Source organism: Sciurus vulgaris, assembly GCF_902686455.1.
Source record: "Sciurus vulgaris genome assembly, chromosome: 19".
In the NCBI taxonomy this organism is placed as follows: domain Eukaryota; kingdom Metazoa; phylum Chordata; class Mammalia; order Rodentia; family Sciuridae; genus Sciurus; species Sciurus vulgaris.
The window spans coordinates 9,797,562-9,816,428 of NC_136480.1; the positions used below are offsets into that span (position 1 = coordinate 9,797,562).

Below are 18,867 nucleotides of genomic sequence, written 5' to 3' on the forward strand. Positions count from 1 at the left end.
AAAGTTTCTCAAAATGCCATTACCTTTTCCGTTTTTAATGTACTCTGAGATTTTCTGTTTTGCTCTTTATTGTTTCATTAAAGGGAAAAAAATGCCAGTCTGAACTTACTAAGTTGTTTTCATAGTCCACACATTCAGTTTCAAAAACAACCTGTGTTTGAGACGACTTCATGATGCAACCCATAGTGTAGATGGGGTCAACCTTTAGTTACAGCAAGAACAGTCATTTCATGGTAATCATAAGGAAGAAGAGAGATCCCGTGTGCACAGACTAGATGTAATGGTGATTAAAAGGAGACAGAGTTCTGTTAGAGTGACTCCATATTTTTCAGAGAAGTGGGAGGCCAACAAGAGGGTGCTGCAGAGGGGAACATTATAGGTTTGAATAAAGAGGAGACTGTGAAACAGTTGTTCTGGAGAATTTGATGAGTTTGAGTTGGCCAAACATGTACTTAGCAGATCCCACAATTAGATGAGCAACTTAAAACTTTTAAGAGGTAAATTCAGGACTCATAACCAGCAAAATTGAGTACTCCTTGCCAAATGGCAGATCTCCAAAAATGAGTGAAGAGATGAGTGGGAACAATTTTATTAGTCATAATCTGTTGGCATCATTCATTTTCTAAGCAGTGTTATTAGACTTCTTGGGCCAGAGCCAGAGCAGTGGCTGCCATTTGGTTTTGTTTTCCAGCATGCCTATGAGATAATTAGATTTCAATAAGAAAAGGAAATTTTTTTAAATCTGAGGTTTTATTATTTCAAAAGATAAAGCCTCCTAACTCGTTACTGTTAATGCAACTATTTTGGCAAATTTCTCTAGTAAATCTTAAACCCACTAGTTTTTTTCCTAGTGGCCTAGAAAAAGTATAAAATCTAGGAAAATGGCCTGGACATGAGCTCACTAAATTGCATTGATTTTGTAGTAATGTGTTACCCCTGCCTAACACAACCTAACAGTGTTGATCCACTAGTTCTGGAGAACAGAAGAAGGATATGATAATTATCTTTAAATGCATGGAGTTAAATAGAAACCACCTCGTTTGTGTCCTTCTGTGTAGAGATTGTACTCAGAAGAATTTTTCTGAAGAGCTAAACTTTTACAGTCATCTTTATGACCAGCTTATAATTTATTTGCTAAAATTTTAACAAGTTTTTTACTTAAAACTTACCAGTTTCTAACCCTACTCATTAGTTTCACTGGGAGTTTTTATACACATACACATAAATATGTTGGAATTAGTAGTAATCTCCTAAATGTCTTTGCTATGCCTACCAGTGTCCACATATAGGAATCCAACTTATCATCTTCTTTGTCATGCTTCATATTTTAGTGTTCTTTTTTCATATTAAAGGATAATTTTCAAAACTAAATGAAATCATTATTTCCAATGGATATATAATTAATATTTTTATTAGAGATTTGAAGACCTCATTAGAGAGGGTACCAAAAAGATGTTAATAAGATATGCAAAGGAGAATCCAAAGAACAGTCACATTTATAGATTAGGAATATTGAAATGAATGTGCAAATGGAGGCAAAACTGGTTTCTTCAATAGTAGGGTAGGGAATTTAATGAAATCTCCACCAGAGGGGATTTTGCAAATCTGTAGACAATTATTTTTGTTTGCTCTAACTTGACTACAACTTGCAAAGTTGTACCATAATTCTAAGGCACTGAATGACTAGAATCCTGCATGGGTAGCTCTAGACAAGGCAGTTTTCAACTGAAACACAATTTTTTGCTTACACCCAGTATATTCTCTACCCCTTAGTATTGTGGTATGAGGGGGAAAAGCCCCTCTCCAGAGTTTGGGGTTTGGGAAGAAATGTAGAGTAGCAAACTAGGAATAGCATGCTTCAATGTTTGTGTTTGAGCATGGGAAAAAATAAGGAAACTTCCATGACCCCCTCAGTCTTTGTGCTCTAGTGCTTGGCAGCTTTTACATTCAGCGCAAGTGGTTGCTAAGGATGACGTTCATGAGCAAGCCCGTTTACCTCTTGATATCAGTTTGTCACTGTAGGTGGTTTACTTTCATGGACCTACCTTACCTAGAAGGTCTTTTGAATTTCAGGTAAAACACATAAGAATGAATTTCAGCTTCTGGTGGATCGGGCCAAAAAAGGATACAAGAAGACTGATGGAATGTCAAAAAACAAAGTAATGAAAAAAGATGAATCTACAGAAAAGCTTTTATCTATGCACATGGGTAAGAGACATTAAAAACAGAAATATGGTGAATTTCATTATTTATTTTTATTATTAAAAAACCAAAGGAATTTACTTTGGGATTATTAGACATTTGAAATGGGAAAAGCATTTTTAGATAAATTCATATAGTAGTTGTTGAATATAATATGTTTATTATTACTCTGGGAAAAATGATTGGAAGAATGTCCTGAAGAAACAATTGCTAAGGTCTGGCTTTCTTTCAGTTAATGACAAATCACAAGTTCCTTAGTTGTTTAAGCTTGAGGATATTTTCTAGGTGTGGGGTTTTTTTGCTGAGAGTGAAGATATCCTACAAAGAGAATAAATCATTTTCGTTATAAAACATTGGCATTTACTTTGGATGTGATGTTCTCCTAAACATTCTAAGGCTAATGCACTTGGTATGACAATGCATATAACACATTAATTTTGATCCATTTTAAAATTTGAGATTGATATTAGATTTCTGTTGCCAGGGCTTTGGGCCAGAAAACAAAACAGAATCATAATGGGAAAAGATGCACAAGAAAATTATTTATTTTTTTCTTTATTGTGTAAAATATACATACCACAATATGTATCTTTTTATGCATCCATAGTGTTTTTAGTTCATTGGCATTAAATGCCTTCATAGTACTGTATAAATGTTACTACTGTTCCCAAAACCTTTCCATAACTGCCAATACAAACTTGGTAATCATTCTTTTGTATTGTTTTTTGGTACTAGGGATTGAACCAAGGTGTGCTTTACCACTGGACTACATCTCCAGTCCTTTTTACTTTTTATTATGGGACAGGATCTTGCTAAGTTGTTGATATCCTACCCGAGTTGCCAAGGCGGTCTTGAACTTGCGATCCTCCTGCCTCAGGCTCCCAAGTTGCTGAGATTACAGGCGTGTGTCACTGCACCTGGCCTGTACCTGTTAATTAGTAACTCTTCCTTTTCCTCTCCCTCACATCCCTGATAGTCTTTGTTCTACTTTTATGTATATGTATTTGCCTGTTCTGGGTACCTCGTGTAAGTGAAATTGTACAGTATTTGTCCTTCTGTGTTGACTCATTTCTCTAAGAATAATGTTTTCAGTGTCCATTAATGTTGTAGTACATATTAAAGTTTTATGCCTTTATTCCCCTTTTTCGTTGTGCTGGGAATGAAACCCAGAGCCTCTTGCCTGTGAGGCAAGTGCTCTACCACAGAGTCCCAACCCTCTCCTTCCTTTTTATTATTAAATAATATTCCATTGTATGTATATACCACATTTTGCTTATCCATTTATTCCTTACAGGCTATTTCAACCTTTTGGTTGTTATGGCAAGATGGCAATAAATTGCTGAGTTGATCTTAAAGCAAGAGATGGAACCATCTTTATTTACCAGCTGGCAGTCCGGATTCACCAGCTAGTGGGACAAAGGGGCAGGCTGCACGTCTACACCCTTTGACCCCCTCCAGGGGTTAGAGTACACCTTTTATACCATAAGTAAGGCATGTCAGTACATTAATCATAAATGGCTGTTGCTGTGATTCAAAACTATAAACATCATGAGATCTAGAATCATAAGCAGAAAGGGAGGTGGGTCAAAATGACCCTAGTTGAGTACAAGATAAAGAATGGTTACTAATGTCTAGACATTCATTCTCTGATAGGGTACGTTGTATAAGAACAGAAACCTTTGCAATTCTAATCTAGGTTGCTAAGCAGGATTAGTATGGCAAAGGTGGAGTTTTCTCATAGGAGAAGCATTTCTTACAAGACGTGAAGTTTCAGGGTAAAATGGAGTATGTTTGGTTATTGACCATATGGCCTGGCCCATAACATGGTTATGGTGAATAATGTTATGAACACCGATTTTCAAATATCTGCTTAAGTCCCTGTTTTTAATTCTTTAGGATATTTACCTAGGAGAGGAATTACTTGTTCATATGGTGGTGTCATGTTTAACCTTTCAAGAAACCACCAAACTCATTTCCACAACAGCTGTATCATTTTACCTTGCCTACCAGCAATGTGTGAGGGTTCTCCACATCTGTGTCAGCACTTATTATCTTCCTTTGTTTTTTTTTGAGGCCATCTTAGTAGATGGGAAAAGGTATATCATTGTGGTTTTTTTTTTTTTTGTTGGTAGTTTTTTGTTTGTTTGTATTTGCTTTTGTTTGGGGGATTACAGATTGAACTAAGGGATGTTCCACCCCTGAGTTATATCCTCAGCCCTTTATATTTTTTATTTTGAGACATGACCTTGCTGAGGCTGGCATTGAACTTGGAATCCTCCTGCCTCAGCCTCTGAGTAGTTTGAGATTATAGGCAAGTGCCACTGTGCCTGCTGCCATTTTGAGTTTTTGATTTGCAATTTAATGACGTTGGACATCTTTTCATGTGTTTTTTTTTTTTTTGCCATTTGTTTTTCTTATTGGAGCATATTCAAGTCCTTTGCCTATTTTAAAATTGGGTTGTTTGTTGATTTTAAGGGGTTCTTAATATATTCTGGCTGTTGATCGCCTATCATATATATGTTGGCAAATATTTCCAAGCAGTCTCCTTTTGCTTCCTTCATAGCGTCGTTTCAGCACAAAAATGCTTCATTTTGATGAAGTTTAGTTTGTTTTTTATTGCCTGTTTTTGGTGTTGTATCTATGAAGTCATAGCCAAATCCTGTGTCACATAGATTTTTTTCCCTTATATTATCTTCCAGCAATTTTATAGCTTTAGCTCTTACATTTAGGTCTTTGATCTATTTTGAGTTAGTTTTTATATATGGTATAAGGTAAGGGCCCAACTTGATTCTTTTGCATACAGATGTTTGTTTTATTCTCAGCCCTATTCATTGAAGACTTTTCTTCACTGATTGCTCTTGGTTAATCCTATCAAAAATCAACTGACCCTGTGAAGGTTTTCTTTATATATTCCTTATTCTATTCCATGGGTCTGTGTATCTGTCCTTATGCTTGTACTACTATTTTAATTACTGTAGTTTTGTAGTCAGTTTCAAAGTTGGGAGTGTAAGTTCTGCAACCTTATTTTTCTTTTTTAGTTTTGTTTGGCTCTCTGAGTCCCTTTGAGGTTCCTTGAGTTTTAGGATATGTTTTGTTTTATTTTGTTTTGTTTACATAGAAATTGTCTCTAAAAAACATTGGTATTTTGATATTGGATGACATTGAATCTGTAGGTGGCCTTGGGCAGTATTGACATCTTAACAATATTAGATCTTCCAGTTCATAAACGCAGGATGTTTTTCCATTTAATTATCTCTTTAGTTTCTCTTAGTAGTTTTATAGCTTTCAGTATACAAGTCTTTTACCTTCTTGGCTAGATTTACCCCTAAGTATTTTATTCTTTTGGGTACTGTGGCACTCCTTGTTGTCGTCTTCATTTCTCATGATGCCTTTAATAGGTTGCTGCCTCAGCAACTTGAATTTGTTCATGCAGTTGTTAAAGTATAGTTTTAGAAAATAGTATTGCTCAAGAAACTCTGGCTTAATATTTCCCACCAGGAGAAAAATGTTTTTATTAGTCAGATCTCTATTGAATACAGTTGGTTACTTGTGCTTAGGATTATGTAGTATGTGTGCATATACACAAAAGTATTGCTCTCTCTGGGTGACTGTTGCTGTTAGATTGCTGTGCATGAATGGGAATATCTGAAAGAGGAAGACACAGATTAGTTGAAAAGGTGGTTATTGTATAACAATATACAACCAGTTTAACTTGTTCTTTAAACTTCGAAGTGCCCATATAAGTTGGGCTGTACCTGTGTGTCACATTCTTGTATACACTTTGGATCTTTCCTTTTCCTATATCTGCAATGAGAAACTTCAAAAACTGAGAATATGGCAAAGGATGTATAGAAATGTGACTTTTATTATGAAATGGAAATATTCATTATGTCTGATTAGTTTTCTTTTCCCATAGTGAATTCATTCTATTTAGTAAGTTTAGGGTCCATGTAGATTTACTATTTTGTAATAGTCATTGTATTTTTCAGGGTATTAGCTCCTAATGTTATCTATCAGATACACACATATGTATCTCATTGATTCTATTCCTTCTATATAATCATATACATATGATTATAAATAATAACCATATGAATAAAATAATCCTATATATATGAATATAAAGGGGAATTTATTAGATTGGTTTACATGATCAGAAGCTAGATATTCCCACAATGGCTGTCCGCAGACTGGTGAGCAGGAGGAACCAGTAACTGCTTAGCCCAAGAAGCTGGAGCCTCAGAACAAGAGGAGAAACCACTGATGCAGCCCTAGTTCAGGAGTGAAGACCTGGAAACTCCCTGGAGAGTTGCTGGTCAAGAGTCTGTTTTGTAAGAATGAAGGAGCAGAAATTCAGTGTCCTCAGGAGATCGCTGCAGTAGTTGAAGCACCCTGCCCAAGAAGAACTGAGCCTACATCTGTTTTGTCTTCCTCATTCTTCCACCTTTTTATTCTATCCAGACTCCTAACCTATGGGACTGTGCTGCTTACTTTTAGGGTGGGTCTTCCCCTCAGTTTGCTGTCCCACAGGCCAATCATTCCTAGAAACACCCTCATGGACACACCCAGAAGCATCTTAATCTTAAGTATCTCTGTATCCACTCAAATTAACAATTCAGATTAACTATCACAGCCAGTGACAAATATCATAGTTCTCTTATTAGTTGACTCTTATAGTCTTTTTTTATTAGACTTGACAGTGTTCTCTGATCTACGAAATACTTAGGAATTTAGTGATGTGTAAGTAGAGCATTTGTTAGAATTATAAACTTGAACTGGGGTTGTTGCTCAGTGGTAGAGCGCTTGCTTAGCAAGTGTGAGGCACTGGGTTCAATCCTCAGCACCACATAAGAATATGTTAAAAAATTAAGGTATTGGGTCTATCTACAACTAAAAAATAAAAAAAAAAAAAGAATTAGAAACTTGTCTCATTTCTGGTTTTAAAGGAAATTTCATTTTTATATTAATTGTGGAAAAACAAAACACCATTGTGGTACTGATTTTTTACTCTGGCTCTCACTAGAGTTTTGGAATCAATGTTATATATACTTAGATTTTACTCAATACAAATAACAACATTAAGTTTTACAGAAGTAATAGGCATACAAAGGTTGTAAATTTTAAAATACCTTTTAATTTTTCTTTCATCCTTTTTACATTTCTTTCTTTTTTTCCCCCTCCTTTTTTAGGACAGGAAGATGATAAAATGAAATTCTCAGATACAACCTCAGTAAGAAATCATTTTCCTTCTTCAAATCTGGGCTCCCTAGGGAAGATGAAGCCTGATAGACAAGATGATTCTTCTAGTTGTACTGATATTCAGGAATCAGCTCTTTACTCATCAGAATCGGGTTCATGCAATAGGTAAGAAATAGGTAGTAGCCTGTTTCTTTAAATGTATGTGTCCCATGTACCTGTTGTACATGAAAGCACAAAAGGACGGGAAGCAGACCTCAACGGATTCAGACAAGCCTTTATTCCTTCGCGGACTTGGGTGCCATTGGGACCCATTTTCCGAATGGAAAAATGGCCATCAGTTACAGAAGGGATTTTGGTTTTATAGGGTACATTGATGTAATCATTGGAAGCCGTGTATGTGCAGTTTTGACCTTTGGGGACTAGTTGAACAGGTTAAAACTTTAATTTAGGAAGGTAGATATAAAAAAGTTGAAGCCCATTGTTATCTGGGGAGATAAAAGTCCAGATCCTGAGGGATGAGTACTCCAATCTTGCCTGTTGGTATTTGCTGTGCTTCCATTTAAGACTAATTAGCAATGGGGGAAGGTCATGGTTTAGGGTCTAGCATTCAGTATCAGCCCCTTTCCCGCAGGGCCCATTGTTACTTGGCTGGTTTCCCCTCCCTTCTCCTGAGCTGCATCTCTCTCCATTTTTCTTCAGGGGCTTTCTTCAGGGGTTGCAGGAATATTATCTTCCATAACCCTTCACATGTTGCTAGAAATAATTAGAAAATAGCTTTGTGGCATGATGCAGTTCTTGAGGTTTCTTTCATTTCCCTCTTTTTACTTATGTGATGTCTTCATAGTGATAGCAAGGGTACTACCACAGTGACCATAGGATGACTTTATTTCCTACTTTGTAGCCTTTATGTAGGTCTTTTTCCTAGAGCTGGACAAGAAATCATGATAACCTGCGAGTTGAGACAATGAGAAAAGAGATGATCAAGAAGATGGTACACAATAAAAGGAAAGAAAAACTCAGCCAAGTGAATTGGGGGAATCTCTAAAAATTAGAGCTTCAGTGACAAGCTGTTTTGAAAAGATATTTTTTAAAAATCATGTATTGTAAAAAGATGACATTGGGTTAATTCATTTTACACAAACTCACACACATAGGTACTTACACATTTTATATTTTGGTGACTTACTTTATAAGTTGAGCATCCTAAATTTGAAATCTGAAATGCTCTAAAACCTGAAACTTTTTGAACATCATGGCACATTTGGAACATTTCAGATTTTGGATCAGGGATCTCATCTGTAAAAGCTATGCAAATATTAAAAATCTGGAAAACTTTGAAATCTGAAATACTTCTGGTCCCAACATTTTGAATAAGGGATACTCAACCTGCACATCATAAATATTATCCATGTTTCTACCTTATGTTTGTAACTGTTGTTTTTAATGTGTACAGTATTATGTTGTGTTTCTGTACTGTAATTGACTAGCTCCTTCTGTTTCCTTAAGAGCTGTACATTTTCCCCAGTGTTCTGCTTATGTACCTGATGCTGTGGTAAAGCTCTTTCTTTTGTTTCTTACTGAATTACATTCTTACCTTTGTCATCATTTGACCCAGGTAGGTTGGTCATTGCCTTTGAATTACACCAATTTAAAATGTAATAAGCAGCATGTGAATGTGAAATGCCTCTTGGAAATTATTTAATCTTTGATAGTCACTTAAAAATTATTAACGGTTCACTCAGATGACAGATTTAGTCAACCTGAATCACCAGATTTAAAAAAAAAAAAAGACTTCTCTTATTTTAAAGACCCTCTGCTTTCTTACTGTTTCTGGGGAACAGCTTCAGATTATTCAGAATCAAGTATTAGGAAAGGAAAATCTTCCCACCTCATCCCAAAGGTTTTCAAGGTCAAAAACTGCAGTTTTAGTTATCGGAAGATTAACCTGAATTGTTTGTTATATACTAGAATTGCACATACCTGCAAGTTCAGTGGGTAGTATTTGTTTTTGAACACAAATCTCTTGTGAATACAAAACAAAAATAAGGAAAAATCAGAGGCAGGGTGTATGAGAGCTAGTTTTTAATCACAGTTACAGGTTGCTTGGATGTTTCAGAAAGCCAGAGTGAATCAGGACATTTTTATGCCCTTTGGTGATGAAATTAACTGAAAGGGAAAACATGACCATCAATGGTGAGAGTATAGCTAGAAATAAGATGAGTTTGGCGTCTTGGCCGCAGAACAACTTATTGACCTCACTGAACTGTAAGATGATTTAAAAGAAAGATGCCATTGCTTTTAGTATACTATGGCTCAGGAACTAGGAGAGCCAACAGTAGACTGTATCTGAATTTAGTTTCAAAGGTAAAGGAACTACGACTGAGGGGAATGTGGAATAAACCTTCTTGGGTCAATGTATTAGTCAACTTTCTGTTATTGTACCAAATACCTGAGATAATGAACTTATCAAGAGGAAATGTTGATTTGACTCAGGTTTTGGGGATTCCAGTAAATGATTAGGTCCCATTGCTTTGGGTCTTTGATATGGCAGCACATTGTAGTGGGAGTGCATGGTGGTGGAGAACCACTCACCTCATGACCAGGAAGCAAAAAGTAGAAACCATCCCCTTTGAGGGCACAGCCCCAGTGACTTATGGTCCTCTTATTAGACTCTACCTCCTAAAGTTTCCACAACCTCATGATGGAACCACCCTGGGGACCAAACATTTAACACATAGGCCTTTAGGACACATTCAAGATCTGAACTGTAGGACTGTGGTGGTGGCTCAGTGGTAGAGTGCTGCCTAGCACGTGTGAGGCAGTGGGTTCAGTCCTCAGCACATTAAAATAAAAAATAAATAATGTTATTGTGTGTATCTACAACTTAAAAAAAAAAAAAATCCAAACTGTAGCAGAAATTTGCTCAAATGGGTTTGGTCCAAAGTTTGGTTGTTGTAACTCATCACTCATGGAAAGAGGTGAAAAGTACCCTTACTTTTATCAACTATATACTATTCCTGCCACCAATTCATTACAGGATTGGTCTTACCTTTCTGCTGACCAAGATGCTGGGTAATACAGATAGTTTCTCTGTTACTCTTAATGCTTCCTCTTGATAAGGGTCAAATCAGATTATCCTATGACACATTTTGAGATGACAATTTTGTTAGCAACTCAAAATGAGCATAGTGATGCTAGTAGATTAGTCTTTGTTCTATCTTTAGCAGGGCCTAATGTACTCATTCACTAAGTATGCATTATGTACACAGTACTGTTATAGATGTTGTAAGTTAGCAGTGATCAAACGATTGATTTTTTTTTTAAAAATGTAAGCTTACATTCTATTTCACAAAGTAATTGGCTGTGCACATGTAGATGTCTGTACGTGTACATGTACACACCCCCGTGGCCCAGTAAAAATAACTATGAAGTGCAAATTTTTAACAACTTTATTGAGATATAACTGACATACTATTCAACTTGCCTATTTAAATGTAGAATTTGATGGTTTTTAGTATATTCACAAAGGTGTACAATGCATTTCACCACAATTTTAGAACATTTTTGTCATCACATAAAGAAACCCATATCCATCAACAGTCACTACCCATGTCCCCGTGAAACCTCCTGCCCTAAACTATAGGCAGCTACTGATGTTTTTCTGTCTATAGGTTTGCCTGTTCTCTACATTTCATATAAATGGGATTATACAATATGTGGATTTTTGAAACTGTCTTCCTCCATTTAGCATAAATGTTTTCAGTGTTCATGTTTCAGTACCATATTCCATTTTATTAGTGAATATTCCATTGTATGAACATGTTTTCTTTATTCATTTATTAGTTCCTGGACATTTGGGTTGTTTCTAATTGCAGTTTTAACAAGGAAAAATGTCAAGTTTGCACAATTTGGACGCTTAGCTTCAGCAGTGGTATTCAAGGATTTACTAGGCTTGCTTTGATGGGGTTGGCAGTCTGTATTCGTCTCTCAAGTAAGAAAAGGAAGTGTTATACTAAATATGTTTATCTTTTAATTTTTTATTTAGTTTTTTAATACTCTATTTTATTTGCTCTTCATTTGTGAATCTAAGATCTTGAAGTTTTAAAGGTAGTGTCTTTCTTGTATTAAACCTAGGCACTAAGGCTAAAGGGAAGCGGAAGAGAAGTGAGACTTAATTACTGGTATTGTGATCCCAGAACAGACTCTGTGGCAGCAGATTCAAAAGTAGCTTGTGGGAGCTAAGTGTGCAGTGAGAGGCAGCAATGGGGCAGCAGGAAAAGTGACAGAGTTTGGGTAGAGCTTCAGGTAAGGTTCTGTGGGATGACTTTGGATTCAGTCTTTTGAAGTGTATCTCCACATATCTTTGATAAGCATACTAAATGCATTTTGCATTGTCAGATGAGTGCGAGCTTTTGGGACCCAGGGGCAAAATATTAAGGTGTAGACGTGGTGTCCCCCAAAACTCACATGTGAGACAGTGCATAAAGGTTTGGAGACGAAATGATTGGGTTATAGTCTTAATCTAATCAGTGAGTTAATCCCTGATGGGACTAAGTGAGTGATAACTGGAGGCAGGTGGAGTGTGGCTAGAGTTAGTCTTTCATTTGGGGCCGTAGCTATTGAGTATATATTTTGTATCTGGAGAGTGGAATCTCTCTGCTTCCTGGTCATCATGTGAGCTGGTTCCCTGTGCCACACTCTTCCACCATGATGTTCTGCCTCACCTGATGCCCCTGGGGAATGGAATTGGCTGTGTGTGGACTGAGACCTCTGAAACAGTGAGCCCATAAATAATTTTTTTCCTCCTCTACAGTTGTTCTGTTGGGTCTTGTAGTCACAGCAGGGGAAAAGCCGACTAAAACAAATATATAAACATCTCAGGTCTATTGGGAAGATGAAATGAGATATTAGTTGTGAGTCTTTGCTGAATATATGATTATTGTTATACTTTCATAACAACAAATCAATTATATTTTGTTTAGTAATTTTAGGAAAATGTAGAACTTTGTAGCTAGCCATTACAGAAATACCTCCACTTCCCTCATCATGTTGATTTTAAGACATACATTTTCTGTTTTACATTTCCATGTCCAAAATTGTGATTGTCTGGTAGTTGCTCATAGTCCAGTTATAGTCATGATTGATTACCAATGGGAGTCCCACTTGGCTTTTCAGTGGTGGAATTTCAGATGGGTTATGTGCATTATTGGCATTATGTTAGTTGATCGTATCATGTGTTTTCCACAAAAAAGTTATTGTATATGAAGAAATGCACACAAGCAGAGCAGTGTGGTATAAATTTGATGTTAGTGAGGTGTATGCATCATTGGATGAATGACTATAATTTGTATTTTCTTGAACATCAATTCTAGGAAAGGTACTATGAAGTTCCAAGAAAGGATCTAGGAAAGAAAGATACTCACAAGTACATGAAGATGTGTTACATTTTGTTAACTAATGAGTTATGTACAAAGGTTTGTCTTGTTCATTACATGTTGGATTAAAGGCAGGAGGAATCACTTATGACCATTTCAGAGCAATAACAGTGGTCATAAATGATTCATGTGTGGCAAAGGACTATTGTTAAAGTTTTGGGTTGTCAATTTATTAGATACTTCCTACTGTCTTTGAGCAGAAACTGCTCATCTTCTGGCCATATGCTTTATGGTTGGAGAAGAATTATTTTTAGTTTGCAAGATGGGTGCCAGTGCCTTAGATGAATTCCTGGGGACTGTAGTCACGTACTTCTGAGAATGGTATACTTCTGGTATTTTGTGGTATAGAGAGGATGAGTTTGTGTGGAAAAACTCAGATACATGGAACGCCTCAGAGATTATAGATGCTCAGTCAAAACATGAAAAAGCATCAGTATGAAGAAACTTTAGGAATACTTAAATCAATTTATTTCAGTTAGGTTTTTATACATGTACAACAGAGGTATTAAAAACTATATCTAGAACTGGAGTTGTGACTCAGTGGCAGAGCATTTGCTTAGCATGTGCGAGGCACTGTTCAATTCTCAGTATCACATATAAATAAATAAAATAAAGGTGCCAGCTAAAAGAATATTTTAAAAAAAACTATATCTACATAAGTTTAAAATAACTCTGGATGTATATAAATTGAAAATTCTAAATGAGAAGGAAATATTATATCATAGGCTTAATTGTCCTTGGTTTTTTCCTCTTATTGGCTTATAATGCTTCATGTTGCCCTCAATGTGTCTTAGGTTTTTGAACTGCAGAATCTGAATATGAATAAGGTTCCTGGCTCACTTCAAACGTAATTTCATCATCTAACTGGAAATTCATAAGTGGCTTATAATGCTGGTGGGTGGGCCTGGAAGAAGGCTGTCACAAAGTTTGATAGATTGATTAGTGCCAGTGTTAGTGACTCCAAAACTTACATCATCAAGAGATATACCTCTTTGATAGGATAATTGTCACCATAGAACTTGGGAAGAGAATTCAAAGTGAGAAGGGTCCAGTCAAAATCAGATTCCTTTAGTAGAATCATGACATAACAGAGGAATTTAGTCTTTGTTTCTACTTACTTTTTTTTCATAGTATTCAAGCATCAACAGGAAGGAAGATGGGACACTATACTTAGTCTTTGTGGAAATCTTTTCCATTTCTAAAATTCTATAATCTTGTTTTTTCTCAGAATTGTGAATTCTTTGCGTATTCTTTTACCAATTGTCCATTGCAGGTTATAAATAACTTTCTGGAATTCTATTTATTTCTTATATTTTGAATTGTTTTTTGATTTTTATCATTTGTTTCTTTTTATGATAGTTTTGTTGTTTTTATAAGGAAAGCCATACATTTTCAAAAGTAAAACTACATGTTATTTGTCTTTAATGTGATAAATAAAAAGTTTGAATTGAAAGAATAAAATTTCATAATTTTATCAGCCAGAAATAACTTAGTGTTAACACTTCAGTAAATATACCCTTCCAAAGATAGATATATGGACAGACGAATAGATGAACAGTTTTTTAAACATTTGTCATTTTTAAATACTTTTCTTAGTAAGGGAAAAGTCATGCCATTATAGGCTTAGTGGGAGTAGAAGTATGTTGTGAGCTGTTTTAAATTCATATACTCTTGCTGTCATATAGAATATAGGTCTTACTCTTAGACTGTTGAATAAAATGGCTAGTTTTCTTTGTGCTAGAGCAATATTTGAACTCTTAATATGGCAGACTGACAACTAAGAATAGTCTTATTTTAAGATTTAATAGGTGTATTCAATCGGAATTCTTAACTCTATTTTATTTTTGCCATGCTGGAAATGGAGCCTATGGCTTCACTCAGGCCTGGTGGGCCACAGTCCCAGCCCTCTTAACTCTCAAGTACTTCTTTTAGAATTTGAAAATTAATATTACATTGATCTTCTCTTACCCATCCTGAAAACAGATGATAAAAATTAAGAAGAATTTTAGATTTTTGTGTAGCTTCTTGCTAGATGATTTTGGGGAGTTCAAGAGACTTGTCCAAATTTCTGTAAATTGTCTTATTCTTATTAATCAACAAGAGTATGCTTTTGTTTGCCGAATTTTGGCATGCATTGGACACTGCATTTTTCTTGAGGGCTAAATTAAAAGAGAAGATGCTGGTTGATTGTGGTCCTAGAAAGACTGCATTGTCTTCATGCAGGAATGAATTGTGGTCATGCTTTTTCTTGGAAGAATCATTAGGTCATTATTTTGAAAAAAAAAAAAAAAATTCTGCAGTTTAGGTCTAGGCTAATGAAATAAAAAAAGAGACGGTGTCTTTTGGCATAGAGAAATGTGAATAGGTTTCTTGATCAGATAATGTTTTTGTAGCAATGTTCGATTTCCTGATTTTGATAATTGTATCATTGTTATATAAGTGAATGGACCTGTTCTTAAATGCACAGCGATGAATTAAAGGGGAACAATGGCTGCCAGTTACTTTCAAGAGTTGAGGAAACAGCATGTGTTGTGTGTGTGTGTGTGTGTATGTGTGTGTGTGTATGCATGTGTGGGATAACAGAACAAGAGATAAATTGGTAAAGGTCAAAATCTGGGTGAAGGATATAAGGATCATTCATTTTTGGGTGGGTTTGAAATTATGCAGATTTTAGGAATTTTCCTTGTTAAATCCTGTAATGATTAATTTGAATTGTCAACTTGATTGGATTAAGAGATGCCCAAGATTAAGAGGCTTCTGGGTGTGTCTCTGAGGGTGTGTCTAGGAATGATTGGAATGTGGGATAGTGAACTGAAGTGGAGACCCTCCCTAAGAGTGGGCATCACTGCCCAATAGGATGGTAGCTTGGATGGAATAAAAGTTGGAAGAACAAGAAAGCAGATGCTGATGTAGATGTAAGCTCCACTCTCTTTGAATGGGTTCTTGATTGACTGAGGATATCCGACTCTTGCTTCTTCACTCTTCCAAAGTGGGACTCTGCCAGCAATTCTCCAGGTAGTTTTTCAGAAGCCTTGGTCTCGGACTGGGTTAGTACTGTTGATCTTTCTTGTTCTGGGGCTTCCACACCTTGGATTGTGTAGCTGCTGGTTCTTCCAGCTCTCCAGCTGCAGACGGCCATTGTGGACTCTCCAGCTTCTGGTCATGTAAGCTAATCTAATAAATCCCCTTTTTATAATCATACTTCCTGTTGAGTCTGTTCCTCTAGAGAACCCTGACTAATACAAACTCTAAGAAAGAGAAATTGCTGAGTTTCTACATCTGGAAATTTTTTTACAAAGAAATTTTTCATTGACCAAAGCCAAGGGTCTACATGGGATGATGACACACCTAACATGGCTGTTTCTGCCTTGGTGTCTTATAGAACATGGACAGCTTCAATTGCAGTATTCCTGAGACCAACTCATTTCACCACTTTGTGACCAGGTCTGTAGCCCCTAAGCTAGGTGAGACTTCCTGCAGATATTGAGGGTTGATCATAGAAGATCCTAAGTCAGTGAAGGTATGAGTGATACATTTTAACTCTTCACAGTTCTGATGTTTCTAGGAGCAGCATCTTTGTGAAGGAGGTCCCACATAGACACAAGCACAGAATGCCAGGCACTTTGACAGAGAGGCTGATTATTGGCTCTGTGCTTGCTGTATTTTGCCACAACTTTTATTTTTACTTATTTCTGAAAGGGCTACCCAGAAAACTTAAGAGCTAGAGAAAAAAACAAAAACATGAATAATGTTTGATTCTCTGGACAATGTAAGAAGTTAAATTCTTCCCTAAGTTCTGAGTAAATAGGAAAATGATGGCAGTGATTTTAAGGGAAAAACTACCTTTCTGACATTTGCCTAAGGAGTGGAATGCTGGCACCATCAGCCTGTGGATGAGAGAGACTGAGTTTTGCTAAGTGAGGGGAAGGGGAAACACCAACTCAGTTATCAGGGCACCCTCTCATAGCAGAAGGGTGCAGTTGGCTTGTGAATGAGTCTTTGAAGTTTGATTCCAGGCAGTCCTTTCAGGGCAAGTCATGGTAAGGACTAGGTAAACCTAATGGCTTGGGTTTGGTAAATACATTAAGATGAGGATTTTGAGTTGGTGGTTTCAAAAAGTCTTGCGGACTGTCCTTTGATGCTTTATGTTGAAAAGTTGATAGGTCTTTTAGGAAGTTTTTGGACTCAAAAGTAAATTTAATCCACAACTTTTATCTTCCTGGACAAGAATCTCCTAGAGTAGTAAAGTTATATTGATGAAAATAGTGGAATGCTGAAGTTTTATGAATGTAGGCAGTAAGTTGCCTGCATTCTACAGGTTCTACTTGAGTCGTGGGAGTGTTGCATGTGAAATTATTTAGTCCTGTAGAGATATGAAAATGAAAGATGAAAGGAGTCAAATAACTTGATTGGGGTTGTGTGAGTCATGGTGGTATGTCCACATTATCCTCCTTGATATGCCACTGTGGACAATCAGCTTGGCTTTCCACATTCTTCAAAGAGTAGAAATATCCAGTTATCGAAAGGTTGAGTTTCCTCAGAAACAGATGCTGAGACAAGAATTTGAGTGGATGTGGTTTATTTGGAGGGTGAAGGGGACACTTGTAAGGGAGTGGGAAAGTGAGACAGGAAAGGGATAAAGTGCTAAGCATTCCTCTTATCAAACCAGAGGTCACTGTCAGCAGCTGAAGTCTAATCCTCATGGAGAAACCGGGAGCTTGTCTAAAATTCTCTCTCAGTTAACCCACCAAGGAGCAAGGGAACTTCGGCCTGCCATTGCTTGGCAGCTGCTCCCTGGTGCTTCCAGCCCCAATGCTGGGCAGAGCAGGCTCACCCTTGGGCAAGGGCACTGATAGTCAGAAGTCAAGCCTGATACATTGTGGGGTGGGAGGAATGGTGAAGGAAGTTAGAGCAGGGCACCAGTGGGATCTGCCTAGCCACTGAATCCAACAGAAGACAGGGAAGTGGTTTGGTTCTATGTATGCCTTATGAATACAAATGGGACTCTGTAGGCCTTAGCCTGGGTCTCCAGCCCTTGAGAATGTAGGAAAGTATGTGACTTTCCAGAGCCCCCTGTAACTCTTTCCAAGCATACTTATTTGCCCTTTGCTCTCAGGAACGAAAGGGATAAAGATGTCTGGGGCTGCTGTAGATGCGATAGACAAGAAATGTCAGGGGACAAAGTGACAGATGATCTAAAAAGCCCTGAGCAAATGGGTCTACAGACTGAAGGGAGAGAGTGCATTTGTTGATGAAAAACAATTTACTTTTTCATTTTGTATGATAATAAACCAAAGTGCAAAATAATCCATCACCAAGCTGAAATTTGCCAACATACTAAATAAAAATGTCTTGGCTTTAGGTAAAAAAAGTGCAAATACAGAACTAGTTCTTCGATTGCCTGGAGATATTTCCTTATTATCCCACTTTGTTTCTTGAAGTGTACTTACCTATAGTGTTCACTTTTTATTGATATATGACCATAAATATTTCTCTAATGCATATTTTCTGAAGTTTCTTCTCAACTTGTCATTTCAAGTCTTTAATTCTGCCCATCTGTAGTTTAGTGTATTGCTTTTCTGTTTGTTATGTATTCCTGTCTTACAGGGGGTAGCATATGTTGAGAGCCAGGTTTCTTACTGTTAGCATAGAAAGTTACAGACACATAAAACTAAAATTATCCATATGATACTGAATTTGAATTGGAGGCATTAACAACTCATTTAGTTAATATAGATTGGAATGAACATATAGAAATGTTTATAGATTTGTTTATAAATAATGTTTGATACACATATTTTTCTTTTTCTTTTTTTTCTTCACATAAGGGAGTTTATTAAGCAGAGTGTCTCCCTACAGGGTAAGAGAGAAAATGAGAGGAAAAGAGAAAGGGCACACATTAGAGAGGGTGGAAAAGTGAAGAGGAGAGAGAAAGAAAGTGGGTAGGAGAGAGAAAGCAAGAGAAAAGATGGTGGGGTAGCTATCTTTAAGCAGTTGAATTCCACCGTGCTAACAGGGTACCAATAATGGA

General features: G+C 36.6%; 1 protein-coding gene across 3 annotated transcripts in view; it reads left to right on the top strand.

Moving 5' to 3' along the window:
* RAD18 (RAD18 E3 ubiquitin protein ligase) overlaps positions 1-18,867 on the top strand; it is a 120,023-nt gene that overhangs the window by 54,160 nt on the left and 46,996 nt on the right. For all 3 annotated transcript variants that reach the window (XR_013760832.1, XM_079122084.1, XM_079122085.1), the window contains 2 exons: positions 2,074-2,208; positions 7,392-7,566. Coding sequence is in view for 2 of the 3 variants with exons in the window: in XM_079122084.1 (XP_078978210.1) it covers positions 2,074-2,208; positions 7,392-7,566 (310 nt within the window). In the remaining variant the exon portion in view is untranslated. The remainder of the gene's footprint in view (positions 1-2,073; positions 2,209-7,391; positions 7,567-18,867) is intronic.